At 49.3% G+C, this 13,130-nt stretch overlaps 2 protein-coding genes across 2 annotated transcripts; one reads left to right on the top strand and one right to left on the bottom strand.

The window, feature by feature from the left end:
- Nucleotides 1–2,705: 2,705 nt before the first annotated feature.
- Nucleotides 2,706–5,417, top strand: NAXE (NAD(P)HX epimerase; the record flags this gene model as incomplete). Its single annotated transcript, XM_082833538.1, has 6 exons — nucleotides 2,706–2,906; nucleotides 3,054–3,162; nucleotides 3,307–3,417; nucleotides 3,499–3,612; nucleotides 4,748–4,895; nucleotides 5,215–5,417. Exons 1-6 carry the CDS (start codon nucleotides 2,725–2,727, stop codon nucleotides 5,415–5,417), a joined length of 867 nt encoding a protein of 288 aa, XP_082689664.1. The 5' UTR covers nucleotides 2,706–2,724.
- An 880-nt stretch (nucleotides 5,418–6,297) lies between these two features.
- Nucleotides 6,298–12,805, bottom strand: GPATCH4 (G-patch domain containing 4). Its single transcript, XM_082833537.1, has 8 exons — nucleotides 12,758–12,805; nucleotides 10,176–10,316; nucleotides 9,633–9,706; nucleotides 9,429–9,521; nucleotides 9,242–9,328; nucleotides 7,556–7,647; nucleotides 7,246–7,296; nucleotides 6,298–7,022 (listed from the first exon to the last, which is right to left on the bottom strand). Exons 2-8 carry the CDS (start codon nucleotides 10,252–10,254, stop codon nucleotides 6,302–6,304), a joined length of 1,197 nt encoding a protein of 398 aa, XP_082689663.1. The 5' UTR covers nucleotides 10,255–10,316; nucleotides 12,758–12,805; the 3' UTR covers nucleotides 6,298–6,301.
- Nucleotides 12,806–13,130: the final 325 nt, after the last annotated feature.

Here is a 13,130-nt window from a genome sequence, read left to right as displayed (position 1 = left end):
GCACAGAACTAGGTGCAAGGGACACAGCTGTTAATCTTCCTTATCTAAATGGAGCTTATTATCTTGTCAGGCATTCAAGATGTCTTGACTGGGATGCAGATTCACTGACTGTAACAAAAACCAATATAACATTGCCTTTAAATAGAGAAGAATGGATTTCGAGGGACAAGTAGCAGCATCTGTCACACAAGAGTATTGCTACTGGGTCAGGCCAACCCAATATCAACCATCATTGGTTCTACCATTTCATAGCTATATTATCTTAGGAAAATTACTTGACTTCTCTCTGCTACTCAATTTCTCATCTCTAACATGAGGATAAAAATACATCATAGGATGGACAGGATTAAATTAGATAATATATGTAAAGCATCTGGAACTCAGTAGGTGCTCAATCCACATGCCCTTCTTGAACTGGTTTTGAAGGCATTTCCCAAAGAAAACTCCAGAATCTGAAAGGCAGCAAGGTGGACTAGGGCACTTGGGCACTGCCTTCCTGAGGATAGCCCTCATTTGGCTGTTTCATAAATTGTGAGTGTGTGTGTCATAATTTTATAGTTATGTCTCATCAGAATGAAGTCAGCAATTGACAACCCTTTAGTTACATAGTTCTGCATTTGGAGAGGCATTTCAGCATAGAATAATGCTTAAGACTACATACCCTAGGGGCTTCCCTGGTGGCGCAGTGGTTAAGAATCTGCCTGCCAATGCAGCGGACACGGGTTCGAGTCCTGGTCCGGGAAGATCCCACATGCCTGCCGCGGAACAACTAAGCCTGTGTGTCACAACTACTGAGCCTGTGCTCTAGAGCCCACGAGCCACAACTACGGAGCCCAGGCGCCACAACTACTGAAACCCGTGCACCTAGAGCCCATGCTCTGCAACAAGAGAAGCCAATGCAATGAGAAGCCCGTGCACCGCAACGAAGAGTAGTCCCCGCGTGCCGCAACTAGAGAAAGCCCACGCACAGCAACGAAGACCCAACGCAGCCAAAAATAAATAAGTTCATTAATTTAAAAAATAAATAAAAATAAAAACACTGAAGAGCACTGCATACACAGCAGCCCTTAAAAAAAAAAAGACTACATACTCTAGGTCAAGCTGCTTGGATCCTAGCTCCACTGACAGCTATCACTGTATCATTGGACAGGTCATTCAACATCTTTGAGCCTCAGTTTTCTCATCTGTAAAATGGGGATAATAACAGAGTTGTGAGGATGAAATGAGATGATTCATGTCAGCACTGGGCACATAAACTCAATATGTTATCTATGTCAAAGAAGCATGCTTCACATTGTGTTTTAGAAATGAATCTTCAGAATTACCAAATTAATTTTCTCAAGTAGGCCTGTAGGGAGTCTTGACTAATATATAAAAGTGAAACAACTTATATACCGGTGAAGTTATAAAACAAAGTTAATGAGGTCTTGAATAAGATTATCCAATTGTAATGTAAACCCTACATTTCAATTTAGATGAGTAAACTCTATGAGTAAACCACAAACAAAGTCTAACAAAAACAATTTTCCACCGCAATCACAGTCTGATACATTCAATTTCCCACAGCAAACATGTAAAACAAACATAGATGAAGGCCAAGGGTACAACCCATAGAAGATGTTAAACCTCTTATAATTAAAAAGGAGACTATCAGAGGAGTAGTTAAAAGCAGGAGGGGTTCTTGTTTTCTCAGTGAACTAGCCGGGAATGGAATTCACGATACAGAAAAAGAATATACTAGCATGAAAACAAGACCTTCAATCCTGTAATAAACCATAAAGGAAAACGGAAAAAACAAACAAACACAAAAACCCAAGACCTTCATTCCACCTGGATAATTATCTTTATCTTAATGCCTTAATGTAACTGGTCTGTTATTCCCCATACTTCTCTCTTAACCCGGCAGGAGTGTGTTTGCATTCTTAAAAGCTCTTAGGTTACAAGTTTAGTCTTCCTCTCCAGGTTTTTCTTGAAATATTATCGTGACCTGGAGTCTAGGGTTTCAACTACATTTTTAATCTTGGCATACCCAACCTATTTAAGGTTTATACTTTTCTATTTCCACAGCTATTACCAGATGAAGAGGGACAAGTATTATGTATGATCAGGGAAGTACAGCGTGCTCTCCTGGTAAACAGAGATAGGGGAAGCTAATTTGGTGGGGAGAGGGGTACTAAGTTATATGAAATGCTTAGCAGTGTGAATAAGAACATTAATTTATTGAGCCCTATGTACCAGGCGCTGTCGACGACTTTGCATGGATTACCACCCGATGAAGTATGTACTCGTATCCCCATTTTATAGACAGGAGACTGAAACCTGGAGAGCCAAGTTCACTCAGCCACTAAGTGGTAGGGGAGGAACCCGGGCTAACTGCTATGCTATACAGCTTCCTGAAAGAGCTACGAAAAACAAGAATTATTATCAAAGGGCGGTTGGAAGCAAAGCACTTCGGTCATCTGTGAGGCAATATGAAAATGCTCCCGCGAAGGGCTGGCATCTAGACAAGGCGCCCGGACGACGTGCGGCCGGGGCGGGAGGGCGCTGTCGCGCATACCAACACACGGAGGAGCGGTGGAGTCCCACTACCAGTCCCTCCAGCTCCAGGACCACCTCCTTCAGGGGCGCGCGCGGCCCCGGCCTCTCGGGGGCGGGACGAGGGGCCGCGCATGCGCCGGGCGCAGCGGGGCGAGGCGGGGCGGGGCCGCGCGCTCTGAGAGCTGAATGTCCGGGCTGCGGGCGCTCCTGGGGCTCGGGCTGCTGGTTGCGGGCCCGCGCCTATCGCTCCTCAGAGTCCAGGCCGGCGCCTGTCGCGCGGGAGCCACCTGGTGGGGGCCGCAGCGGCTGATCTCGGGTGGCCGCGGGGACTCAGAGGTCATGGCGAGCTCAGCAGTGAAGTACCTGAGGTTGGACGGGCACGTGCTCCCTGGGCGGGCACGCTGGGAGCGGGACTTGGGTGGAAGCCCACCACCCCCCAGGGGCGGGACCTGGGCCGCGCCGCCTGCGCGACGGAACACCTGAGGGAAGGGGACTCAGGCTGTGGGTTTCCTCAGCCAGGAGGAGGCCCAGGCCGTGGACCAGGAGCTGTTTAACGAGTACCAGTTCAGCGTGGATCAACTTATGGAGCTGGCCGGGCTGAGCTGTGCCACAGCCATTGCCAAGGTCAGTGGCACAACCCTCCACCTAAGGGGCAGTCACTGTGCAAGCCACCTGGCCTAGGCACAATGAACTGGGAGGGACGGCCAGGCCGAGACTGGGCTGTCACTGCCCGAAGCCCTTCTGAATCCCCTTTGACTCTGCCTTCAGGCATATCCCCCCACGTCCTTGTCCAGGAGCCCCCCTACTGTCCTGGTCATCTGTGGCCCCGGGAATAATGGAGGAGATGGCCTGGTCTGTGCTCGACACCTCAAACTCTTTGTGAGTATGTGGGGAAGGGCTGTCGGGGAGAGTGAGGTTTCCAGGACCTGGGCTTGAATCACCCCTTTCCTTTCCTCATAGGGCTACCAGCCAACCATCTATTATCCTAAAAGGCCTAACAAGCCACTCTTCACTGCACTGGTGACCCAGTGCCAGAAAATGGACATCCCTTTCCTTGGTGAAATGCCCCCAGAGGTAGGTGGTTCCAGTTCACTGCCCTCCTCAATACTGCTGCCTGTGTTCTGCTCTTCCCTCACCTTTCCAGACTGAGCTCATTTGCTTATCTTCCTCTCTAGAGGATTAACTCTTAGAGGGCAGGGATAGTGCCTGACACAGAAGATGCCTAAAGCATGCTATCTGAATGGAAGTGGTGTAAGAGCCTTCTCCATAAGGCGTGCTCCATGAGTTCCCAACACTACCTTCTCTTCAGCTTCATTTCCCCTTAATTTCCCCTTGTCACTTTTTTTAAAATTCATTCATTCATTTTTGGCTGCATTGGGTCTTCGTTGCCGTGCACGGGCTTTCTCTAGTTGCGGTGAGCGGGGGCTACTCTGTGTTGCAGTGCGCGGGCTTCTCGTTGCAGAGCACGGGTTCTAGGCACGCGGGCTTCAGTAGTTGTGGCTCGTGGACTCTAGAGCGCAGGCTCAGTAGTTGTGGGGCACGGGCTTAGTTGCTCCACGGCATGTGGGATCTTCCGGGACCTAGGCTCGAACCCGTGTCCCCTGCATTGGCAGGCGAATTCTTAACCACTGCGCCACCAGGGAAGCCCCACTCCTGTAACTCTGCAGCCAGTTCCTCTTCGCCTAGCTTGCAGTAAACACATCATCTGCATCTCTTGGGAGCTGAGGTGACTGCCTCATCCTAAACCCTTTCTTCAGATGCTTCAGATCTTGGATTTAGGAGTGGAAAACTTGAGAACTTCTTTTTAAAATTCCTTAACACATTTTACAGATGAAGAGACTGAGATGCAAGAGAAGGGAAGTGATTTGTGCAAAGTCACAGAACCAGATCATGGCAGAGCCAAGACCAGAACCTGTCCCTCCTGACTCCAAGTCTCAGGCTGTCCTACACTGTAGCCTCCCCAATGGTTGGCAGGCACTCAGAACAGAAAATGTGACTGGACTCACCTTGGCCTCAATCAGTGACCCACTTGCACTTAACTCTAGGCCTCAGAATGCCATCTGAACAAGATGAAATATTCGTTAAAAAAAAAAATTATATTTGTGCCTATGTGAATGGTCTGTGGGTACAAAGGACAGCCCTCTCCTGTTAAGGGTTCTTTGTGCAGCTGCCGGCTCTGACATCCTTTCCTTTTTCTGCTCTACCACAGCCCACGCTGATTGATGAACTATACGAGCTGGTGGTGGATGCCATCTTTGGCTTCAGCTTCAAGGGTGATGTTCGGGAGCCATTCCGCAGCATCCTGAGTGTCCTGAATGGACTCACTGTGCCCATTGCCAGCATCGACATTCCCTCAGGTGCTGGGTCCAAGGAGGTTGGGGGGATTGGGGCCCTGCCCTGCCTTGAGGTAGGTACTAGGAGTCCTGGTTCTTGACTCAAGGTTCAGACCAAGTGTAGAGGCGCATACCACAGCCAGAGTAGGGCTGGGGAGCAAAGTTCAGGAATGCCCTTTACAGTGACTGTCAGAGACCACAGCCCAGGAGTACATGGACATGATTTCCTCAGGTGGGGACCCAGGGGGCTTCCCACTCTTTTAGGACTAGAGTAGAGCAAGGTGTGGAAGGGGACTGGACATCTGGTCTTTTCCGCTCTTTCTGAATACCACCTTCTTTTCAGGATGGGATGTGGAGAAAGGAAACTCTGGAGGGATCCAGCCAGACTTGCTCATCTCCCTGACAGCACCCAAAAAGTCTGCAAGCCAGTTTACTGGTCGCTACCACTACCTGGGGGGTCGTTTCGTGCCTCCTGCTCTGGAAAAGAAGTACCAGCTGAACCTGCCACCCTACCCTGACACCGAGTGTGTCTATCGTCTGCAGTGAGGGAAGGCGGGCGGGCATTCTTCCCAATAGATTTAGTTCCTCTCTCCCAGAACTGTGGAGTCCTGGGAGCTCTTCTGGCAATAAAGGTTAAGAGATGGCAGGAGCCAGAGAGCAACACTGGAGATGTGGTGCCCTCTCTCTGGGGGAACAACATGCAAGAGGGGTTGCTATGACATTTGGGGGCAATGACAATTCACTTTCAGATGCTAAAAAAGGCTCCCAAGTGAGGTGTGCTGTCCTTTACACACACACAATTCTTATCAGGGATGCAGACAGGGACCTGGGTGAGGTTCTCTGAACTTTCTCCTTCCACTTAACAGCACAGCAAGACTACAGGAAGTTAACAGAAGGAATTTCTTCAGAGGCCTCCAAGGAAACTAACTTGTATTCAGGACCTTCTCAGGCTGAGAATGGAGATGATGGTCAGGACTTATATATAGGCTTGGAGACCAAGCTGATGTTTATTCAATTTGGTATAGTTAGAAACTGGCAACCTATGGGCTGAATTTGCATGTCTTTCTTAGCCTTCACAAAATTAAAAAATCAGTACATTTCCCATAGGTCTACATTTTCAACTTCTTTTAGCCAAGATGCCCCTTCAGAGGCTGTCTGCATTCCCGTTCCCATAGCCCCCAGCATCCTTGTCCCTTAGCTGCCCGGGCCTTGCAGGTGCTTGAGTTCAGCCTCTCTGGGTTAGATGCTGTAAGGGGAATGTGCCTGCTCCCTCAAGTCAGACACGGCACTACCGCTCTCCTCTCAGCAGAGCTGTTTCCTCCTTGGGAGGGACTCCTCACTGAGAGGGTACACAAGACCTGCACCAACTCAGGTCCCTGAGGCTTCAGCTCCTGAAGAGGAATTGATCGGGCTGCATCTTGACCTGGCCTTCAGTTTCTCTTCTTCTGTTTCTTCTTTTTTGCTCTCTGGTCAGTGTGGACTCCAGGTCTTTCCTCCTCTGGTTGCTTCTGCCTCTTCTTACCTTTGCCACTTGAGCCCGTGTATGCCTTGCTCTCTGCTGTCCTAGCCCTGCCACCTTCCTCCTCTCCTTCATCCCCTACATGCAAGACGTCCTCCTCCTCCTGATGCCGCTGTCTTTTCTTCTTGCTTCTCCTACTTTTCCGATCACTGCATGATCTGCTTTCTGCTTCTCTGGTCCCACCATCTACAACAGCCTCCTCCATGTTCAAGTCTTCTTCCTCACGCTGCCTCCTCTTCTTCTTCCTTTTCCTGAGGGACTGATCAGTTTGTTCTCTGTTTTTCAATTCCCCAAGCCCACTTGTTCCTGTGGTCTCTTCTTCCTCATGCCTTACAGCTGTTCCCGCTCTCTCATCTGTGACACTTTCTTCTTGATGCCGCCTTTTCTTCTTCTTGCTTTTCCTGACACTCTGGTCAGTGTGTTCTGGGTACTCTTCTGCATTCCTTTCAGTTGCCGTGGCCTCCTCCTCCTCTTTCTGCTTCCTTTTCTTTTTCTTTTTTTGTGGGGGCTTGCTCTCAGACTGCAGTTGAGGGACCCCAGGGTCCTGGCCTTTGAGACAAGCCAGGAAGGCCTGCTCCTGGGCCTCTAACCGAGCAAGCTTAGCCTTCATCGTGATCCCAAGACGGGCAGCCCTGAAATAGATGGGGCCCAAGTCAGAGGGAGGGTATTGGGGAAAATAGGCCTAATCTCTGAGACTGCAGGGAAAGTTCATAAGGGAAGAGCTGCTTGTCTTCAGACAGCTTCAGAAATGGGCAGAGAATAGGAATCACTTTCTCTGGGGTGAAAAGAGTGGCACAGGGGTGGGCTTGTGATGGGGAGAAAAGAAGGGAGCCCAAGAAGCTAACCGCTACTTACTTGTGTGCTGTTCGCCCCTCACAGGCTTGGAGCATCATCTCATCAGTCAGACTGTTGGGGAAGGGCAGGAATCAGGAGTTACAAACAGATCTGGTGGAAAGGCTTGGCCTCTCCTCCCCTCTAAAACATTCCTTCAGCACTGAGTTCCTATTCAGGACCTGGCACTTTTCTAGGTGTAGGGGATACAAAGATGAGTACAACACATTTCCACCCTGATGAAGCCCACAGTCAAGCATTACACTTGGTCCTTTCTTTTGAGATTGGAAGGCATCTCCTCCCACATGCCCCTGGCACCAAAAAGAAGTCTCACATCTTTGGAGGCTTGGACCCCTGGCTGTCGTCATCACTGCAGCTTTCCAAGTCCTTGTCTGGCTTCTCCCCACTTGAAGTCAGTGTGGCCGTCTAGAAGGAGGAATCATGGGGGTGGACAAGGCCCACTCAGCACCACCACCATTGCTCTTCCCTCCTGGAAAGGGAAGAGCAGTGGTGCCACTGCCACCCTGAACAGCCACTGGCACAAATCTGTCAGCCCCCAGCATCGCTCCTTGCAGCCCCACACGAGATGTGCCAAACTGCATACATCAACTTGGGCAGGAGGTGGGCTGCAGTTGGGGGCGGGTGGGGTGGGGGCAGTCCTGGCCTCCCTGGCTCACAGCCAGCTAGTGGGCAGAACAGGAAGGAAGGAAGAAGTGCTCTGGGTCATCAGGTCTTCACAGTGGGACAAGTGCCCCCTGGCGGTCATCCCATGGTGCCAGTAATGTACAATAAAGATGCTACTTTTCATGCCCCCTCCCCCTATACCTATGCACAGTACTTTAACCAGGTTAAGAACCTACTTTGGGCTAAGAGGTTGGGGATAGAGTGGAATAAGGACGAGATGGTTCCAGCCCAGATGGAATCTACATGGTTGGAGGGTAAAGGAACATGGCAGAACATAGAAAATGATGAAAGTGTTGTCTGTGCTAGAGGAAGGGTACCCTACTCAGGCTTCAGGGTTTGGGGAATAGTTTCTACAAGGAGCTGAGCCCTGGAAGACAAGAAAAAGGTCAGCAGGTAAAGGGGCAAAGGAAGCAGAATGTCCCAGGCAGAGGGAACAGCATGTGCAAAAACTTGAAAGTGAAAAAACATGGTACCTTGAAAAGATTCAGATTCCATCTGGCTAAAGTGTAGAGGTCCTGAGAGGTGGCGAGAGACAGGCTAAGAAAGAAGGCAGGGACAAGGCATGAAGGGCCATGTGAGCCAGTCTGACACATCTGGACTGTGTCATCCGAGGTCAAGGAGGAGGCAGTGACAGAATGAAATCTGTGTTTTTCAGAGAACACTGGATCCTTTGTGGAGGATGAACTAATCGCGGTGGGGATTGAGACTAGAGTGAGGAGTCTAGTTATGAGGCTGTGAAAAGAAATGAGGCAGGAGAGGATGATGGTCTGAACTGGGGCAGAAGATGGCCACAGAGATGAATGGGAAGGATTTGCTGGATAATACATAGAGCCCTTAAGGACATAATAGAGGATCGTTAAATGTTAGCTCCCTTCTGTTGGCGGGCTAGAAAAGGGGGGTCTGAACACCTGGGTTCTAGTCCTGTCTGCCATTACTAGCCCACTGTGGGCTCTTCAGCGAGCCACTTTCCCCCCTTTTGGCCACATCTGCAAAATAAGGACAATGGGTCAGATGATCCCGCAGGTCTCCTCTGACTTTTAAGTCCTCTGAATTAGACATCCCCTCCCTGCCCTGCTCTGACAGCTCCTGACTGTGCCCCACCCCCCACTCCCCGTTGCTGCCCCCTCAGCAGATGGCAGGGATCCATTCAACCTGAAGATTTCAATTCTTGCTGAGGGTCTGGGCAGTCTAGGTAAGCAACAGCGAGGTTGGTCACAGGATCCCACTGTTAGGACAGTCCTGAGAATAGGTAGGGCACACAAGGCAATTGTTCAGGCCCCAGGGGAGACCAGGGAAGGAAAAAAGGATGGGCCCTCTCACCCCCAGCCTCTAATACCTTCACAAACTTCTGATACAGCAAGTTGGGCTTGGAAGGATCATGACGGGTGGTCTCCTTAGACAGGCACCTTATCTGTACACCATCCTGTGGGGGAGTATCCGTGAGTGGGTGACATGCCATGTCTCCCTCACCCCCACATGTCCCAGGCCCTCATGGTTCATGTGCCTACTATTAGAGCTTATACCTGCCCAGTTTTCACTACCAAGCTGGCCGCAGTCTTGTTGAAGAGATCATTCCACCAGTGGTTTGTGAACTCTTTGGCAGGGTCGTGTCCCACCTGCCAGAGGAAGAAGTGTTAACTCGGGACCCGTCATTCCCCTTCCTCCCCCTATCCTCAAGGCCCCCCTGTCCCATCCACACTGACCTCCCTCAGCCTGCCCAGTCTTACCCCATGAGTGTCCTGCTTCAGCGTTACCCTGAGGGCCTGGGTGATGCCATTCTCCTTCCGGCCCAGGCCTTTGCCTGCAAACACAGTGAATGATTTGGCTTATTCCACTCCTGCCCCAAGCCCTCACAAGGCACACCCAGCACATGCCACTCCTTGCCATTCCACATACCTAACTTTGGGCATGCTCCATCCATCTTGGAAGCCCTCCCAGTTGCACTCTTTCTAGCACCTCTCCATGCAGTCCTCCCATCTTTGAGCCCAAACTATCCTTCCTTCATAATTCTCTCAGGACAGAAGTCGTGTCTCTTCCTCCCCCTCCCAGTCCTCCGAACCACTTCTTTCTCACTATCCACCATCATATTTCTTCCCTTCTTCCCTTTTCTGGAAATGTCAGCAATTTTCTTCTGCAAATTTCCCTTTAAACTAACTTTCCTCCTTCAGTTGAATGGACTACATAGGGGTTAATCCAGGATGATGCCTCTTCCCTGGGCAGAGGGTAGTGAGGGAGTTGGGGGGATGTGAAAAGGGCTCCATGGGAATCACCTCGAGTCCATCCATGCTTTAGCAGCTGCTCCTCAGCAAACTTCATCCCACGACTCTTGACCTCTGGGGTGACGCTCATGGTGAGAAAAGAGTCACTGTCCTCAGGCCCTCACCAGAGAAGAGAAGGGGTCACTAGCTTCCCTTTAAGGGGAAAAAAAAGAAAGTGCCCAAATCATCCATCAAATCCATCCTGCCTGCTCCTGTAAGAATTCTTCCCTGAAGCTGGAGCAGAGACAGAGGAAAGCGGCCTGGTGCCTGGGGAGCTCCCTGTCCGACCACTGAGAGGTCAATGTCAACATGCTGAAGGCCAAGGAAACCTGGTATTAATAATAACACCCAAATGTATGGAGAACTCCCTACATGCCAGGCTGTGCTAAGATTTTACATGGATCATTTTGCGTACTCTTCCCAGCCCGGGAAGATTTCCTGAACTTTACATTCAGGAAAGTATTATATCCCTGTTTTACAAATGAGGAAACTAAAGCCTAGAGAGGTTAGGTGACTTGCTCAAGGTCACACAGCTGATACATACTGAACTCAAACCCAGGCAGCTTGTCTGCAGAGTCCCCACTCTTTACCACTACCTGATAACATCTCCCACGATTTATTACCACGTAAAAACAAAGCAAGGAGGTGCTTGTTAACCTGACAACAGTACTTAACAGAGCCCATATCCTATACCTGTGCCCCAGCATTTACACTGTCCTCTCAATGTGAAGGCTACATGCCTCTTCCCCACTGTCTTTCAGTGTTGTTGGAGCACCCCTTTTGAAACTGTCCAGCTTAGGAAGGGCGCTCTTATTGAGCATTTAAAGCGTAACAGAGGGGTTACACATATTGCTATACTGTCTCATTTAATCCTGACAGTCCTGTGAGATACACCTTATCCTTATTTTACAAAGGGTTTTTTTGCCTGGGGTTACACAGCTGTTAAGAGATGGAGCTGGAATATGAGCTCAGGTTGCCTGACTCCACAGTGGCCCACTTTCTATCACATTCCCAACTACAGTCATCCCTCAGTATCAGCGGGGGAGTTGTTCCAGGACCTGCTGTGGATAGCAAAACCCATGGATGCTCAAGTCCCATACTTAGCCTTCCGCATCCCAGGATTCAACTAACCACTGATTATGTAGTACTGTACTATTTATTGAAAAAAATCCACATGTAAGTGGACCCATGCAGTTCAAATCTGTGTTGTTTGTCACAGCTGTAGTTGCATTTGTTTAGAGTTGTTCAGGTGTTCCTCATTTTGGACTCCACAATGGCACTGTCCAACTTATATACCAAATTTGCCTCTGAAACGGTTAAGATGGCTTATTACACAAGACGTTCAAAACTAAGACTATCACTGCTGACTTGAGTCACTAAAGTTAACTTGTACTAAGATCATTTATTACAGGCATTGCAGACCATTTTAAAAGCTGATTAATGGCACTCCTGGAGTAACCCTCTGGCCTCCCCAAGTGACAACTCCAAAGGCTAAAACTTTCAGTTGTGTTTAAGAATGTCTAGTGAGTATGCTAATAAAAAAAAAAAAGTCAGACACATCAAGTTACCCCTCCTAAACATTACATATTAGGCTTAACAACGATGACCAGTCTGGTTAGGTGTGAAGAGTAGCAAATTTAGGATGAATCACACTTCTGTTCACATTTCTACTGTGAAGGATGATTATTTGAAAACCTAACTGACACCTTGAGAGTCCCAACAGAAAAGCACTGAGTGAAGAAATGGCCCTATCTTGCTTCTTGATAATGCAACAGAAGTAAAATTCAAACACTGAGGCCTTTGAGGCCACCTCAAACCTCTGCTTCTTCTCACAAGTTATTTCTAATCTACTAGCCCCCAGATTTCAATTACAACAACAACCAACACATGCATTTACTCAATGCCAGCCTGCTGCTAATTGCTGAACACACATTATGTCATTTAATCCTCCCAACAACCCTATTAGGAGTTGTTGGGGTTTTTTTTTTTGTAATTGACAAATGGCCCTGAGAAGTTTAGTTACTTGTCCAAATCAAACAGCTGGCAAGTAGCGGATCCAGGATCTCAGGCATTCCGGAACTGGCGTTCTTAATCACTACATCGCTCAATCTCATAGACGTCTGTACTTTACGCTGTAAAACCTACCATTGCCTGTCCCTTGTCGCAGTAATTCGAAACTATACGCCCTGGTTTTATTACCCAACCCCGGTGTACTTAATGCAACTCCAAGAATCGAGAATGCGTTCAGTCGTCATTCGTTGAACTGAGTGACACTGATGGTAATTGCTTTAACCGACCTAGAATGGATAACTGGACAGAAGCAACTAGATCCCAGGCTGTGCGCCGCAGTCTTTATAAACTTATAGCACATTTTCAGGAACTGTTTTCTTTCCAGTCAACCTGAGTTTTCTGGAGAAGGGGCCCTGGGCCACCTTTCTTACAGCGATTCCAAAGAACCGGCAACCCTTTCCCTAGGCCTCCTTCCTCTTGAGGTCTAAACTCCAGCCCTCCTCCCGCAGTTTCACTCCTGCTCTCACATTTGCTCCTGAGCCCGGGCTCTGACAGCCACCGTTCGGGGGACTGTAGGCCCTTACCGTTAGTGTAAGGGCCTCTCCGCAGAAACATGTGCCACACGTAACCTGTGCGCCGCCATCTTCCCGGAAGTGCCGTTTCGGTCGTTCTAGGCTGTCGAAACCATAGAGACGCACGCCGGAACCGAACTCTCGGTCGTCCCCGGAGGAACTGTGTTGTGCACGTTTCAGAAGATCCGGAAAGTGTTCTATTTTCTTCCTCCCTGCAGGTCTGAACGGCCGTGGGACTTCAGTCCTATCCGGCTGTATTGGGATGCCGAGAACAGCTTTGGGTCCGACACTGACTAGTTCCAGGCACAAATATGAGGAAGGAAAACTTTAGGGGAAACCATCGAGAGTGGCCTGAGAGATTTGTGGAGGCAGAGAAGGAGGTAGC

This window comes from Leucopleurus acutus (genome assembly GCF_964270905.1).
Source record: "Leucopleurus acutus genome assembly, chromosome: 2".
Lineage (NCBI taxonomy): Eukaryota > Metazoa > Chordata > Mammalia > Artiodactyla > Delphinidae > Leucopleurus > Leucopleurus acutus.
Note: the sequence above shows the minus strand (reverse complement) of the source record. Positions and strands in the feature narration are given on the sequence as shown.